Source organism: Simochromis diagramma, unplaced genomic scaffold (genome assembly GCF_900408965.1).
Source record: "Simochromis diagramma unplaced genomic scaffold, fSimDia1.1 OVJJ01000402.1, whole genome shotgun sequence".
NCBI lineage: Eukaryota > Metazoa > Chordata > Actinopteri > Cichliformes > Cichlidae > Simochromis > Simochromis diagramma.
Window position 1 is genome coordinate 1,258,451 of NW_024386972.1, and position 17,920 is coordinate 1,276,370.

The window sequence follows — 17,920 nt, forward strand, 5'->3', positions numbered from 1 at the left end:
ATCTAACTATTCACCAGTCCTTAGAAGGGCTGGTGGCCGCCCCAGCTGACACTGGACACAAGGCAGCGTACACCCAGGACAAGATGCCCATCAAGTCATCATCCTCGCATTCATACAGACTTCTGATTTAAAGCCACTAACTTCACCTAACATGCATGTCACATAATGTATGAACTCCTGCAGAAATAAACGCCCACTACAGCGGGGAAAGCACTCCACAGTTTAGTGCCCCAGGTTCAGGTTCACACCCAGGTAACGGTACTACCCACTGTACTGCTGTTAAATAAAATACATGAATTTAAATGTCATTTCTCAGCGAATGTGAGCGACATTTGTTTATCCTTCTCAAAGAAGCACATTCATCCACACCTCCTTATATACGGTGTCCTTGTGAACTCACAGTTCCTGTTTGAAACCTTCGCAGTCTAATGATTAAATTATTGCTCTTCACCCTCCACAAAACCAGCCACAGCCATGCATGTTATGACACTGTGCACACTAACAAGCCAGGCTGGAGGAAAGCAGAGTGAGGAGAAAGAAGCTGGAAAGATTGAGATGTGACTCAGACCATGAGTTTGCAATCAATTAGGGGCCTAATAGATATTCCCCGGGCCTCTATGTTTCAAGGAGAAAAAGGAAACTTATTTTCAATACCCTGACAGCTTGATTAAATGTTCCACCCAATGACATTAGAAAAGGACCGGGATGGATATTTTTGTGTTGCTGTAAAATAAGCAGCCATTATCACACCAATGTAATAATAATGTTCCACAGAAATGCTCATTACAAAGCATAATTAATGAACAACCAAATCCTGCCAAGCCCAACTCCAATGGATTCCAGGCTTGATTTCCCCATGCTGTTCCATGTGGGCAAATTTAACTGAGATAAGGCTAATGAACTGCTCTGCTTTCTGCTAGAGAAAAACGAGGCTCACGCTGTTTGAGACTTCTTTTTACACTTTCGACAGCCAGAGAATAAATTAAAGGAAGTTATATTGTAGGGGTGTGTATTGGCAAGAATCTGGCGATACAATATGTATCATAATACAGGGTAGACGATACGATATATTGCAATACTAAAAGCCAGACGATATTTGTGTTTAGTAGGACTAAATTTCATTAGGAAAACTCACAGTAAACAGTCCAAACTGTTTAATGCTTGACATGAAACATCTGAAACAAAAACACTCTCTAAGTTCAAAATGAATGGAGAAATTAACATCTGCCTTATTAGAAGTCATGTCAAATAAACAAACAAAAACTACTTTACTGAAATAGCAAGTATTTTTTAACATGAAAAAAGTAAACATGTAACACTGAAGTCTTTCTAAGTACTATGATTGTAAAATACTTATCCAAAAACTGCTCTATGGAGCATCAAAACAAAGTACTTTTTATGTGACCTTAACATAAACAAATATAAATCAAAAATGAAATTGCTTGAAGAATCCATCCAAGTAAACATTAACAAAAAATGTAAAGTGCTATTACAACTAAGTGTTAATAAAATAAAGTACAGCTCTGCAGTGTCCATCAATGGAACACTTTTAGTACAACCTGAAAAAAGGAATTTACTCATCTAAATAAAAGTGCTTATGAGACTCAACCAAAATGTCAAACATTCTCATATCAGAGATTTTACATGTCTAGTGTTTTCTCAGTGTTTAATTTTCAATTTCCAGATTTTTGTGCAGGAATACAAGCTGATCGACATGGTCAGCTCTCAGGACACTTCTCTGTGCATTTACTATGTCTCCTGCAGAGGAGAAAACTCTCTTTGCAGAGACACTTGTTCCAGGAATGCAAAGGAAACTCCTTGCTACTTTGGATAGCTGAGGGTATTCCTGTTCATGGTCCTTCCACCAACGTAGAGGATTTCCTGTGAGAGGCAAAGGGGTCTCATCTCTATACCTCTTGATCTCAGCTGCAGCAACATCATGTTCTGATTTTGGTGCAGTATTGTCACTAGTAGAGGCAAACGTAGCTCCGAGCAAGTCCACCAATGCACATGAGGTCCTCTGTCACTTTAGGGGTGGCCGAGGGATGGAGTCAAAGTTGTCTTTGATATGTGGGTGATGAGCCTCCTCTGTGGCATTCTCTTCCTCCACCTGTTTGTCAGTCTCCTCATTCTTTTGCTGCTGAAAAACATTAAATTCAAATAGTATTAATGTCAGAAAGTCAAAATCCAAATCCAAGATTCACCCTGTTTTTCACTAATATTTGATGACAAATGTCATCAATATGCATTTTTTTTTTGCTTTTTACTTTATTCACTTGCTTATAACTTCAGTTGAATTTTTCCAAATAAATAAATTTATTTACTTACATTTTCTTCCTTCTTTATCACAGTCACCACAGTGTCCAACAGTCTGGAATAGGTCTCACTGGTCTCTGCTGTAACAGTTACGTACGATTCAGTGGCTCTCGAAGTCCAAGCGTCGCATGTCAGAGCAACTGTCTCAGCCGAGCTGAGAGAGTCCAGCACTGTCGCTTTGACTTCTTGGTACAACTTTGGCAGAGCGATGTCCGTGATGTGTTGTCGAGAAGGAACGGTGTAACGGGGCTCCAGCGTTTTAATCATATTACGAAATCCTTTATTCTCCACAACACTCAGAGGGCGCATGTCTTTGCAAATAAAAACAAGTACTGACTGCGTTATTTTTGTTGTGCGAGTTGAAGTTGCTGGTAGTTTCGAAAAGTTAACTTCTTCAATTGTCCGTTGAGAGGGATCACCTCGTTTCGTTTTAAAATTAGCATTTGACGCTACGTCGCTATGGTGTCTAGACACGTGTGTTCGTAAATTTGTTGTGTTACCGGAATATTTGACTCTGGCGGTGCAGATTTTACAGACTGCATAGCTCTTGTCATAGTCTTTACTGCCTTCTTTTGTCCTAAATCCAAAATAAGTCCACACATCAGCTTTGAAAGCTGTGGGGGCCGGCTGTATCCTCTCCTCTTCAGTCATCAGTTAGCTAGCATCACACACGTCCACTGACTGTTCTACTTCGTTCTTTTGCCAAACTAGAGGCTTTTACAGTTATCGCGAGACCTCGTTTTTACGTCATAGTAAAGGCGGTGAAAACTGCAAACCAGTGGCCGGAGTTTGAATTCCAACATACAAAAGAAATAAACAGTAAATGCATGTCATTTTTCAATTAAAAAAATCGATAACACTGATTTTAAATATCGATTCAGTATCATTGTGGGAAATATCGCGATATTTCGTTGTATCGATATTTTCTTACATCCCTATTATATTGTGTCTGGTTTGCTTTTTTCCCCACCCGACTGTAGATGAACCAAGTCCAAGTCTGACTCGTCAAGGACCAAATCTCAAATATTCCCTTCAAAATGTTAAAGAGAAAGTGTAGAATATAGTCTTGAAGGGGAAAATTAAGAACACACTTAGATATGATGAGGCCTGAAATTTAGAGTCAAAATGATACTTAAATTTTATTTTTTAATTTAATACAGAATGTTTCATTTTATAATATTAACCTATCAGTTTGAATAAATCTGTGGAGGCGATTTCAGAATACTTTTTCCTTTATTAATGAAAGCATGCGCTCAAGCTGCATCTTCTGCAAAGGTCTGTGCAAAAGCTTTCCCAGCACGATGTGAGAATTTTCTAAAGAGCTTTGCGTGGTGTCAGGAATACTTGACTTGCTCAGATTTTAAGTGGCACACAAAATTATCAGCAAGGTTTAGGTCAGGTCACTGCGACTGCTACTTGTCCTCCGAGATAGCTACAAGGCAGACTTCTCGAGTTCTTTAGTACTAGTCTCGACAGCGTAGACAGAATTGTTTTCACCTTTTGAGTTTGTGTGTGATGATATCAAACTATGATGAGGACCCTGGGAGGTTTGAAGTACTTTGGCAGGTGTCTTTTTCTCTCGCTGTCTGTCTCGCTGTTTCTCAACACAACAGTGCCACAAATATACAGTCATGAAACTTTAAGTTATGGTGGGTAAGATCAAAAGCAAGACAGTTCAAAAATTTGTATAGTCTGAGCCATGTGTACTGAGCACTCCTCTAATAATTTAGTAATGACAGCTGAGTACTCCAGAGATGGCAAGTTTTGGTGTTCATCTTCTAATGCTGTGATTACTTTGGGCTGCCCGATTGTTTCTTTGGATGGAACTTTTCCAGTCCTAGAGGGACCCGTAATGCTAGCTTTCAGTCTAGCCCTCATTTGACTGTGACCAAGCCCCATATGACATTCTGACACTTTTACTTAATTCTGATGCCACATTATCTGGGTAAACTGAGGACAGGTCATATTAAAAGTAAGTAAATAATGGCTACAAGTGGATGGGAAGTGCCCTCAAGAAGCCTGTCATTTTAAATTTTTGTGTTTTTAGCGCGATAATTAATCTATTAAAGTTGGCTGAACTAAGAGTTTATAAGATCTTCGTGTCTCTACCCTTATTTTCTGTACAGAATGGCTATAAGAGTGCCGATTGACATCTGTATTATGCGATAAGCCATAAGTGTGGGAGTTTAAGGAAACATACATTGAATCATATTTAATAGTAGAACCTTTGCCTATCTATATTTTACATGATGTCTCTGTCTATATGATGTCTTGATCTTATGAAACACATTCATCACGTTATTACTAAACATTTATATCTATCCCCAAGGCACCATTTTTCTTCTTCTTAGCAGCATGAAAATGAGCTTGACCCTTCTATAGCTAGATTGCTCATCATTAACAGTATGCAGTGTATTACCATTGTGCTGTATATCCTGAATAACAGCCATGCAATTTACTGCACTCAGGTTCTATTTAAAGGACTGAGAGTCCAGGTTTGAGAGTCCAACTGAGTTGTATAACTGTAATTTATAGGAGGCAGGGTTGGAGGGTCAGCTGCCAAACAGCACTGCATTAATGAGATTTGATCAAACCCCCAGCACAGACGGTAAGCACGCACTGACATTAAGAAGTTAATGTTATTTGAGTAGTTTTCAGCAGTCTTCTTTTCCCCTGACTCTGCACGTAGTAAGGTCCACAGCTATGCACTGAGCTGTACACACATCTAATAAAGGTTGAAGACATGGAGCAGGGCTTTGAAGTCTTTATTTGAACCAGTTGTCAAACTGTAAAAGCAAGAGAAAAAACTGGCAATGGAAAGATTCAAAGAAAAAGAGATAGTTCTGATAAAGTAGGATTTGCAAAAGTAGCTATTAACTGCCACGGAAACACAACAGGGTAATCAACTACACGGGTTAAAAAGAGTAATTATCAATTAACCCAACATTAATGTAACAGCTACTTACTGTATTCACAAAACAATAGTGACATACAGGTAGTTGCTGGCTTGCTTAGCGGTAAATTGATAAAAAACATGGCTAATCAGCAATCACATAACACCTCAGGTATACCAAAAAGAGTGCCTCTAAAGACTATTCTAGTAAGGGCATTCAGGGTTGGAGTGTAGATGATTTGCTGCTTAATATTTCATTGAGATTCCCTGCCTCTGCTGTCTGAGTTCATGAAGGTTTAGCTTCTAACAGGAGATTAAAAATTAAATGAATGAGCAGGTAAAATACTACACTTAAATATTAGGCAAATCTTTAAAAGGCTAGAATTACTGGTTATGTGATCGAAACAGAGAAAGGTTAAAAAGAAAGGTGAAAGAAACTATACTATTTAAGCTAGCTAAAATAGTTAGCATTTTAAGGCTAGCTACAAATGCTGAAAAACAGTTTGAATAACTGGTAGACCTAAGAAAGGGTGAAAGGGATGTTAATGTTTGTATTTTGGAATTTATTAGAGTTGTGGAAACAAGTAGTTTACGTAAAGTTCATTTACAATAGCAGAATCCCCCCCATTTTGCTACTGTGTATACCTATGCCTAACAAGATTTAACTTCTGCTGCTTTCAACATAATTATAGTCAATTTGTTTGTCTTCTATGTTATCCTAATTGCTTCTTTCTGTAATTGTTGTCAAGGGTTTTAATTTGACGTGCTACGCTTCACCCCATCTATCAACACTAAATGAGATATGGCAAAATTAAAGGTTAATACAATAATTTAGGTAATGTAGTCTAGCAGATATTTAACTCAACTTTGGCCAGAAATTTTATCTAAACACTAACTTTTCATTTGAACAAATGTCCACTTCATATTAAATAACATTTATCTTAAAGTCAGTTCAAACGAACATATCTGGATTAGGTTAAGTAGGACTGTGTGGGTACACTGGACAAAAAGATGGAAAACTTGGTTTGCAGTGGTGACTGTTTTATGTAGGAGTAAAGCAAGATTGTTTTAAAATCTAAATCTGCCCCATCCAACATTGCCCATAAATTAATCAGAACCTACTTCCTCTATTGTTTATTCCATTGTTCTTGAGAATTTTAAATGAGCTGTAAACATGAAACTGAAAAACAAGTGAGCTGTGCGTGATCGATAGTACGATCAGCAGCCAGAGGAGAGCGGTTTACACTATCACAACTGGCTCACACATTACTGAGAAATCTTAGTAGGTATAGCCCACTATACTCACTGAAACCGAATGAAGTTAAATACCTTGAAAGATGACAAAAGACCAAAGATCAAATATTAAGGAAACACGTTTTGCTTCAGAGATTATTCATGAGATTTTCCTTCTGCTCCACATTTGTTCTGACGCTTCTTTCTCTTTGTCTGAGGTGATTCAACCTAAGTCTAAGTTGAATTAAGGACATTCATTTCTTTTTCATTTCCCTTTTTCCTTCTTAATAAAAATGTACCTTGAAATCATTGTTTTACCTGTTTGAGAATTCATGCTAGATAATCTTTTCTTTTGAATGGTGATCTGGCAACTCTCGGTGGTGGAGATTTTTTTTCTATTAAGAGGATGAAAGATTATTGTATGATTCTTGCAACAGTGAAAAGAGACCTTAGGCAGCCGGCGTTATTAGTGTGAAAAGTGAACCTTGTCTACCTCACCGTGTCTTGACTAGTCAGTCTCAACCACAATCAGTGAGATCTGTAAGCCCTTTCTTTCACCAATCCTCCATAACTAGTTGATTTGGCTGTAATCGTAATGACCGTGAAGAAAGTACTAGGTTTGCATGTACTAAGAAAGGCACAAATCACAGTGATGATGCATATGCAGAGTTGTGCCCAATTACCAACACCTCTCATGCAAATGTGGTTGTTGCAATTTTGATGCTCTCTGAGGCTGGATTGTGCACCAAACACCTCATTAAATGGAAGAACAAAGAAGGATAATCATGGAAGGCCTGAAAACACCCAAAGAATGTTTAGTTCATTATGTCACTGCTGGTCATTTTAATATATTATAATGCTCATTGCTGATGTTTTTTCCTACATTTTTGTCCACATCATCTTTTTGTACCCTCCAAATGCAGGTACTCACATATACCATTAAATTCCTGTAATTAGAAGTTAAAGCTCAACTTTAATGCTGTGTTAGATGCTAGAATATTCCTTTTGGAGCTATAGTGGTGTTTCATAATTACAAGTAAAGTAAGAAACATTTATATATGTTACATAAAAAAAACCCAAACTGTATTTATCTCAGATGATCTGCAGCCTTTTTAAGCTTTACTTTAGTACCTCTAATCTGATTTAACCTATGGCACACACAGTAAGTTACATAGTGTCTCATCATCTCACTATTATTGAAATCAGTATGCAGTTTTAAGTTCATCTCTGTTTATCAGACCGACCAGCTGAATGTGTAATGGCTTTAAGTCTTTATATAGTTGAAGTGAAGTTTCCTTTGGCGATTTGTGTGCAAACTTGAAAATTGACAAGCTGCCATGAATAGACAGCTGCAGAGCTCCTTAACTACAGCAACATAAATATATGCTAGATTTTCTTCAGGCAAGGGCCAATAAAATCTACTGAGAAGGATTTCTGCAAATGTACAGATCTGATGTCTAAAGCTGCAACAAGTTGCTCACTTTTTGATGAGACTCGGATGAGCTGCTTAATGTTGTAATACCAGCACATGGTCTAACGTTAATACAGTCTAGCTTGTCAGTCCTGCAGCTAGTCTAAAGTGATTCAGCATAGACAGAACACTCAATGATTATTAATGAGGGGAAAATATATATATATATTCCTCTCTTTCTGCTCCTCATTCACTCCCTGTTTATCTCGTCAGTGCATTTGAAATATCTGAAGCAAAGTGTGTCCATAGTGACACACTTTGAATGTCAAATATTACTGCACGCTGATGAAATGTTTACAGCCTTGCTGTCAACTTCATGTATGTGCAATAGCCAAATGGTTACATAAACATGTAAAACAATTTATGATGCATAACCAGACTGGGTAGTATATCAATTTTTTAAACATAGCATTTCAAATGGGGTTTTATGTTCTTATATAAGTAACCTAAGACCACAAATTAAGAAGGCATATGCAGACAGAGCAAATACAAATTAGGAAAACATCTTTATATCAACATATTACATGCCAGAAGTGTTCACAACATCAGCAAGGTCGGCATGTTTGACAACGAAATTTCATTGGATGCAAAAACGGATAAATCCATTTGGGCTTGTTATTCAATGCTTTATGATTCCTTAGGTTGTCGGTTTGTTAATGGTGCTAAAAATATGTATGTTTTTTAAAATTTAACATATCTTATGTGTGCATCCACAGTGGACTGGTTAACATATTCGCTTGGCAAGCAAGAGGTCATGCTAAAAACTCAAATCGAACACGAGGAGCTACCAACTATCGCAACCCCTTGTGAATAAAGGAGCAGCTGCTACTACTGATAATTAACACATTTGTCTGCTGTAATCCTAACCTTTGCTTTTTGTGTATTTTTAGGCTGCCAATTCAAATCTTCATTTTCTGACATACAATTAAATGCTGAAAGTTGTCATATATTGTGTGTTGGAGGACATAAAGTTGTGAATTTTCACGACGCATTTCTTTTTGTAGCCATTTTAGTGTATTTTAAATAAAATTTGAATTGTGTTTTAAAATAAAAAAATACTTTGAAATTGCAACGATCAACAGATAGCAAGCTCGATCAGTCTGTCTTTCTTAATAACTACATAATATTAAACTTTTCATCATTACTTCTTTTCCCTATATTTACTACTAATTTGCAATTTTCTCCTTTAGTTTCATCAAAAAATGTTGCTGTTTCTGCTCGACTCAACTTTTCAATGATATTTGGTGTTAGTTTTGAGGCAGCTTCCATATTGATTAATTGCCATTTAAATTGTTTCATTTACCTGATTGGTCAGATCACATTGCTGTGAGATTTTTGGTGAGATTTAATTGATTACATACCTGATTTACCATGACAAGTAAGAAGATGAGTTATGGGGGAGCACACACAAAGCCAAAGAAGTAATACTGTACCTAATCACCTGCTAAATCGCTACAGTTTTGGTTCGTTTCTGATACTCTCTAATCACTTGCTACATCTTCTATTTAAACTGCACAATCCTCTTTCCAGGGTTTTTCTAATCCGGTTATATGGAGAATGACTCGGCAAGCTTTAAAATTCTCCTGTGGGTTAAATGTCTAATTTTACTACACACAATACACATCCCACATTTTGAGAAATACCCAACACATTTAGCAGAACAAGTGAAACACTTTGAACCTCCCGAAAAGGCAAACTGGTGTGTTAAGGAGTTGTTACTTGGCAGAGGATTGCCTGAGAGTCTTACATTCTCCCACAGAACATGCTGTTAACTTGTGCCTAACTACACAATGTGCCAATGTTATCTCTTATCCAGTAAAAAGCACCATTAAATCCTCTGCAAAATGAGGTGTTTTCATCATTAATGCTTCTCCTGGCAAGGTCTACATGCACCTCCCTTCACTGGTGGCCTATTCTTCAGCAGCGTGACTTTTCCCTTCCTTCTACATCAATTTCAAATTCTCGACACTTAACCTTGTCAGGATGGAAACGATTACCAGAAAGATACCACCACTGAGTTGCCAAGGGCAGCTCTGTTGTGGGTACAAATGTGATATTTTTGCAATTGTTGGACCTGATTTCATCCAGTAAATGTATTAATATCTGTTGTCTGTTATTATAAACCTCATTTGAAATGAGGATGGAATAAAGCAGTGAAAGAACGGAGGTGACTTGCATCATAATAATTGAACTGAAACCCCAAAGATTCTACTAATCTCCAAATTTCCTATTTACTGAGAACAGTTTGTACCAAAAAAACCCTTTATATTTAATTAAAACTAGTTTTTAATATAAATTTTATGTTTTTTTCCCTCTTTTATTTACCAACCCGAGACTCAGATTTGCTGTCAGACACTAAAAGAATAAAGATTTACATGGGTACTGCCTAATGAATCACCCCAAATATGTGATTGTCTTTGTCTTTTTGTCCAAACTTTCATCACACAGACAACTCACTCAATGGCCACTTTGATTACCTTGCTTCTACATGGACGGACACCTTTTACCTTCAGAATTGCCTTAATTCTTCATGGCATTGAGTCAACAAGGTGCTGGAAACATTCCTCAGAGATTTTGCTCACAGTTACTGCAGATTTGTGAGCTGTACATTCATGACGCAAATATCCCATTCCACCAAATCACAGGGGTGCTCTACTGGATTCAGATCTTGGAGGCTTGGAGGCTAAGTGAGGGCAGTGAACTAGTGAACTAATTGTGATGTTCAAAAAACCAGTTTGAGATACTGTGAGCTTTGTGACATCTGTGTTATCCTGCTGGAAGAAGGCAGAAGGTGGATACACAGTGTTTATACAGGAATGGGCATGGTCAGCAACAATACTCAGATAGGCTGTGGTATTTAAATGGAATTCAAGGGCTCAGAGTGTGCCAAAAAAATCTCCCCACACTGTTACATCACCAGCAGCCTGAAGCCTTAATGCAAAGCAGGATGGAGCCATGATCTCATGTTGTTTATGTCAAATTCTAACAGCACGATGCAGGTGTCACAGCAGAAATTGAGACACACCAGACCAGCCAATGTTTTTCCAATCGTCTGTTGTCCAATTTTGATGAACCAATGTAAACTGTTGCATCGATTTCCGACTCTTAGCTGACAGGAGTAACATGTGGTGTGGTCTCCTGCTGCCATAGCTCACTGCTGCAATTTGCATATTTTCTCTCTTTTGGACCATTCTGTAAACCCTAGAGTTGATCGTCCAGGAAAGTTTCTGAAAGACTCAGACAAGCCATCTGACATCTACAGTCATGCCATGTAAGTCCCTTAATTACCTTCCCCCCCGATCTGATTCTTACTTTGAACTTAAGCAGAGCATTTTGACTGTTTTGTCTTCATACCTAAAGGCACTGAGTTGCTGCCATGTGATTGGCTGATCAGATTTGTACTAACAAGCAGTTTAACAGGTGTACCTATTAAAGTGGGCAGCAAGTCTGTAGTGCTTGTTTTTTTTAAATAAAAAAAAATCTTTTAATATACTCCTTTACATTACAACATCCAAATTCACTGTTATGACTTTTAAATTTGGATAATCTTTTAAAAAAGCTTAACATAAGGATCTTAAATGTATCTAAAATATGTGTGTTTTTATTGGGCTGCTGAACCAACATGAGAAATTCAGATATTTTCGAATGAATTTCCTTGACTATTGACTTTAGCCATCTCACCAAAAGGGAACCTTAAGAAGATTACTACCAAGGATAATTAGCATTGCCTGTAAGTGGTATTATTTTTATAATGAAATTATTTTTGGCTCATCAGTTAGCTTTACACTAATAAGGTGACGCAGAACAAAATAGTAGAATGTTTATGAACTTTACTAGTCCCTAAGGACCCCAAAGCGCTTTACATATCCAGTCATCCACCCATTCACACACACATTCACACACTGGTGATGGCAAGCTACATTGTAGCCACAGCCACCCTGGGGCGCACTGACAGAGGCGAGGCTGCCAGACAATGGCGCCACCAGGCCCTCTGACCACCAGATATGAATGGCCACATGAATTGTGTTTTACTTGGTGAAGGCATCATAGGGGAAATTACCCTGGAGCATAGCATAGACAGCTATGCTTTGCCACCGTTAAATTTATACAGGACTGAAGAATCTTATATCAAGCACTTATTATTACTTTTTCCACGCAGAGCTCTCTTTATTTGTTTTAAATTGACAAGAAGTGCAGCTGCACACCGATGTGTCACGTCAATCTCATTTTTCTCTACAACTTTATAAAACAACTCGCTTCTTGTTGTTTTACCGCAGAGAGGGACTATCGCAGTGAAGCTATTAGTACCCACATGTTGTCACTGCCATGCGGGAAACCACACTTTTCACCTGCAGTGAACTCCGAATGGAGGCAGACGTGTCAGCTCTTTCATATGAGGGATTCTCGCGACCAGCTTCTCTCATCTCGTCGCCCCTGTTGCCCCAGATTTCTGCTCTGGCTTGGCAGGCGTTTTCCAAAACCTGCAGAAAATTCTCTGTGAAAAATGACCAGCAAGAAGAAATTAAAGAGAAAAAGAAATCACAGGAAAGAGGTGCGAAAACTGCCTGAGGGGAGCAGAATCATTTGACTTGAAGATTTAGCTGACCAGAGATTTAGCAAGCAAAGCACACCTGAATTGTGAAGAAAGCACAGAAAGATCTCTCTCTGCATATGGACCACCCAGCCCCTCTCTATCCTTCTCTTACGCTTTATGTTGAATGTCTTTATCGTCGGGCTCATTGGGAATGAATCAGATGAGCCTGTTTAAAAGATCACTGAACCAACAGAGAGGAAACACGCTGGCTGATAAATGCGTAGGCTCCAACTGTTAAACGTCTACAGTGCAGTGTGCATCGGTACTGATTCCCCTCCACAGTAGCCGCAGCACTCCCTCCCACTAAAGTCAGAGCCCAGCAGAGTTCCTTTGCTGCCCTTCAAGACATTTTACTTTCCACGATCCTTCCACAGGTGACTTTCCTCATATCAGCCCCCAGCTGACTTGACAGGAAGCAGACAATGTCATTAAAAACACACTGCATCTGCCGAGGGGGTGGGGGGGGAGGAATGTTAAGTGTCCTGAGATCTGCCACTTAATGTGACAAGGGCATTTCAACACCCGGCACAGAAAAGGGACTTCAGCCTAAATGATGCTGCACCGTAGGCCATGCTGTGAGCTTTACCTCTAAATGTTCTTCAATTATCTTTTTTTCTCTCTCACAAGTTCTGTATTCAGGGAGATAAATTAAAAACACAGTTTAAATAACCTTGTAATTTTTAGGCCACTGCGTCACTGCTAAATCGTGGCCTACATGGTTAATACTACAAAGAATACTACATTTTTTTACTTTCTTTTGGCATATATTAATTTTTTCCCATTATCTCTAATGACAACATGTAATAATGTATTAAACAACTCAATTGCACAGCTCAGGACATGAATTTTGATCATTTCCAGCATCCCAACCTCTGCACCAGGACCAGGAATAACACAGTTGTTATTATCAGTCAAGTTAACCTTCCCTGTCACCTCCTCAGCTGCTTCTTTTCGGGCCTCTGTGCTGAAATCCAGGCACAACTAATGTCAGCATTTGCATCCGATGAACACATTATCTCACTGGCACAACCGTTTCCCCAATTTAGAGTAATTCCACAAATGTAATCAATAAATAAATAAGCCAACCTTAAAGTGCAAGAAATAAGTCTTCTCTAACTTTTCTGCAGACTCTTACTGGCTGTTATGACTCGTTTATTTGGATTTTAAAGCTGTTCATGACACCCTCTGATCGCATCAGTTCATATTCTACATTCAAACTGTTAAATCATTGAATTTTAAATGGATCCACTGGCCTGCTGTTTGTAAGCCTATAAATACAGCCTTACAATAAATACTTACTTGCTTTGCTAAGTTACTAAGTAGTCTGGCTCTGCCTCAAGGCAACACATTTCTCTGTCATTACTGAGGTTTTCAGGTAATCTGGAGGGTATCGTGAGACGTAGTACTTCTGGCACTAACCATCAATAAAACTTTACATTAAACAAGCAAAGTATAACATGTTGATTCATGAGCTTTAGTGGATTTAATAAAGAGCCACGCCAGCTGTTTCCCCCTGTTCCCAGGCTTTATACTAAAGATAAGCTACAGTAATCTGTGGCTGGCTGTAGCTTTATAATGGGCACATATGAAAGAAGCTATATTAATCCTCTCATCTGACTCACTCACATGTATAATGTTCAAATGTTTTTTTCTAGAGTAGAACGAATTTACTTTTGAAAAGTTAATATTTTCCTGGAAACACATTGAACTTGTCTGTCTGTCTGTCTGTATGTAGTAAAGATTTTTCTTTACTGTAGTTAGCAATTGCATTTTTATCTAAGTCTATTTATTTTGTAGGTATACTGCTGACCTTTTATTTGATTTTACATCTTTATTAATTCTGCTTGTGCCTATCGTGAAAGAAAGACTGCATGTACAATGTTGACATTTGGCATTTAGTATCTGAATGCAATTCTTTTCACAACCATACAATTTGAAGCTTAGCTCTAGAGGAATACCAATACCATTTCCCCTCCAGGTCTGATGAGAGTACCTCATACTTCCTTGTGTGGATCTACTGATGCTGAATACTGATCTGAGTGTATATATATTAGTCATGCTGCCATCATGCGTGAGTGAATTTACTGAATGTGAATGCTAGTATGTATATTTAGCATGTAGGGTCTCAAGCTGTCGCTCCCAGTGAGCAACCTTCCTTAAAGTTACCTTTGATTAAGGATTTAAATAATCCTAATGCTGGCCCAACAAATGACTTAAATTACAATTATGCAAATAGGAATGTATACACAAATGTTTTGTGATTTTCTTTCTTTTTTTCTTTTTTTTGTTAGTCACTCTGTCCACATTCATATTGATAAGAAGCTCCTCAGCTGTTTTGGATTTTCTGCTTTCTAGACGCTTCCACCATGTGGCCTTGCTGATATCTTGAATTCTAGCCATGCACGGAGGATAAATCAAGGTCACACTCACATCACATGGAATTTTCTGTGTGTGCAAAAGCATGTGGCCATTAAGTACAAGGCACTATCAAGTGAATCCTAGTGTGGCCATTTCTTTGATAGTCAGTGTCCAGATGTATACATGAATGCAGTGCTCAGAGGTCCTGCTGGTATGCAGCAGTAAGATAGCCAAAGAAGATCGCCTATCAAAATGAAAGCATGAAGAATTTTCTTTTTTTTTTTTTTTTTTTTTTGTGTCCCGTTTGGATCTTTAGCCATCAGAATTGTTGTCTTAAGGCCAAGAAAGATGCCAAGCGGATTTATTTTACCAAGTGGATCATCATGGCCTTGCCATATTGGTCCATTTGATTGACCTTTATTATAATTATGAATTTATTTTATTTTCAGTTGCTACAAACGGGACAGACATGACTGGGGGATAGGACAGGGAGAAAGAATGAAAGAAAGAGAGGGAGAGAAAGAAAACCAAAGGGGAGAAGAGACGGTGAGAAGGGGGGGGAAGAAAGAAAAAAACAAAACAAACAACAAAGAAAACACCTGGGTCACCTGTATGGAGAAAAAAAACAGAAGAGAAAGCAAACAACAAAGAGCAACATAATAAAAAAAACAGCACCATCACAATAAACTAGCTAGCAGTAGATATCAGTAGATACTAAATAATAAACGATATTGTGCAGCACGCAAGATAGACAGCGCACAATGTGCTTTGAGGCAGCAGCCAAGAAAGCTGTAGTCCGCGTCTGTGAATACCCGTGTGTACACCTGTGTGCATACCTGTGTGGATCAGCATGCTTGCATTCCAAAGGTTTCTCCATGTAACGATCTGCTAGGGAGTGTGGGGAGCCACAGCCCCGTCCTCCAGGGCATGAAGCAGGTATGGAGGAGATCAAAACTCCAGACATCCAGAGGCCCCCAGAACACAAGAGACCAAGGAAGACCAACAGAGGGGCAGCCGCGCCACTGTCCCAGTAAGAGCTGAGGAGAGTCCCAGATGAGGGCTCACTCAGCAGCCGCGGAGCAGAAGCCAGGGGGGTTGCAGTGACGCGCCCGTGAGCTCCGCCGGCGGCCAGCTGTGCCTGAGTGACCGAGCCCCAGGCCGAGAGGCCGGGGGCACCCCACCTCCGAAGTGGCCCGAGCGAGCCCCAGGCTTCAGGCCCCGATAAGCGGCCACCAAGGAGTGAGCCGGTGTGTACCCGGACGCCCACCCCCAGACACAAAGAACCACCAACGCACCGACACCTGAGGGAGTCCGCCACTGGCAGGGGAAGTGGTGGTGGGTGGAGATAGGCCTCCAAACCTTGGAGGGCCTGAGATGTCCCCATGAAGAATTTTCTAATTGCATTCACAAAATCAAAATAATAAAATATGAAGGGTGTAGTATGTTAATTCTTGCAATTCATTATTATCAGGATGTCCAAAAAACTCGCTGAAAAGCCTTCAGCTAATCCAAAATGCTGCAGCAAGAGTACTGACAAGGACTAGCAAGAGAGAGCATATTTCTCCTGTTTTGGCTTCTCTTCATTGGCTTCCTGTTAAATCCAGAATTGAATTCAAAGGTCTTAAATAATCAGGCCACATCTTATCTTATTGACCTTGTAGTACCATATCACCCTATTAGAGCACTTCGCTCTTGCTCTGCAGGCCTACTTGTTGTTCCTAGAGTATTTAAAAGTAGAATGGGAGGGAGAGCCTTCAGTTTTCAGGACCCTCATCTGTGGAACCAGCTTCCAGTTTGGATTCGGGAGACAGACACTATCTCTACTTTTAAGATTAGGCTTAAAACTTTCCTTTTTGCTAAAGCAAATAGTTAGGGCTGGACCAGGTGACCCTAAATCCTCCCTTAGTTATGCTGCAATAGACGTAGGCTGCCGGGTACCGGCGACTTTTGTTGTGACTTTGCGCTATATAAATAAAATTGAATTGAATTGAATTGAATTGAATTTAAATGAATTGATGATTTAGCTTAGCATTAGCATTCCGCAAACCCACTTGTCTCTCAATTGTTCCCGAATCAGGATTAACCACTCCAACTAAGTGAAATATGACATTGGTAGTCATTTTGCATACTACCCAAGCTTTGATGCCCTCCTCATCTGTGTCACTGCGGGACAGGAATTGAGTTTCCTCTGGAAAATAGACACATGCTGCTCCCTGTCATGTTTGTCAACAACCCCTACTGATACTGCAATGATGGGATATTGCCAATCTTGGGGAGACTTCTTTGAAAAAGGATTTTATGACTGAATAAAAAGATCATCCTACATATATGTGAGCATTAACTAAATCGGTCAATGAGTGGAATATATCTTCATAGGTTAAGCTGAAAAGTGTTTTAACATTACAAAATTATTTGACTAGGCCAACACTAAACCAAGCTTACAAAGGTAAAACCTAGTACTGGGTTTGGCCAAAAAAATGCTCAAATTCTTCATGGCATGACTCAACAAGGTGCTGGAAACAGAGATTTGGGTCCAGATTGATATGATGACATCACACGGATGCTACAGATTTGTTTGAAAGGAGTGGCACCTGGTGTGGTCATCTGCTGCTTCAAACTTCAATGTGTTGTGTATTCAGAGATGCTCTTCTGCATATCTGGTTATTTGAGTTACTTTTGGCTTTCCTGTTTGGCCATTCCTTGTTGACCTCAAATGTCAGCAAGCCAGTTTCTGCTATATTTTCTCTTTTTTGGACCAAAATGCATTAAGTTGCTGTAATGTGATTGGCTGATTAGGTATTTGCATTAACGTGCAGTTGAAAAGGTATGCATAAGAAAATAGCCAGTGAATGTATAAACCCAACAGGGACCACATGATTAGTTCAACGGACAGAAATTTTTTAGTCCATAAACAGACTTCAAAGGCAACAAAAGGCCTCTTTTGAATTTACTTTGTCCAAAAAAATAAAGTGTGGATCTTACTATTGTGCAATGCTGCTGCATCATCAGTTTAGTCAGAATAAAAAAAACCGCCCTGCTTCTAATTATTGAATGA

At 39.0% G+C, this 17,920-nt stretch overlaps 1 protein-coding gene across 2 annotated transcripts; it reads right to left on the minus strand.

Moving 5' to 3' along the window:
• Positions 1-1,880: 1,880 nt before the first annotated feature.
• LOC120738174 (E3 SUMO-protein ligase ZBED1-like) lies at positions 1,881-3,193 on the minus strand. 2 transcript variants are annotated; one of them, XM_040039317.1, is made up of 2 exons: positions 2,329-3,193; positions 1,881-2,137 (listed from the first exon to the last, which is right to left on the minus strand). In XM_040039317.1, the coding sequence occupies exons 1-2, from the start codon at positions 2,965-2,967 to the stop codon at positions 2,024-2,026; spliced, it is 753 nt and encodes a 250-aa protein (XP_039895251.1). In that variant the 5' UTR covers positions 2,968-3,193; the 3' UTR covers positions 1,881-2,023. The 2 variants fall into 2 exon arrangements, with proteins under 2 accessions (XP_039895251.1, XP_039895250.1); XM_040039316.1 differs by having other exon boundaries at positions 1,882-2,140.
• Between the last annotated feature and the right edge of the window lie 14,727 nt (positions 3,194-17,920).

Bases quoted from the DNA above. Each gene is read 5' to 3' on its own strand.
- LOC120738174 (XM_040039316.1), bottom strand. From the start codon at position 2,967: ATGACTGAAGAGGAGAGGATACAGCCGGCCCCCACAGCTTTCAAAGCT. The intron at 2,141-2,328 runs GTAAGTAAATAA...AATGTTTTTCAG, and splicing joins TGATAAAGAAGGAAGAAAAT to CAGCAAAAGAATGAGGAGAC.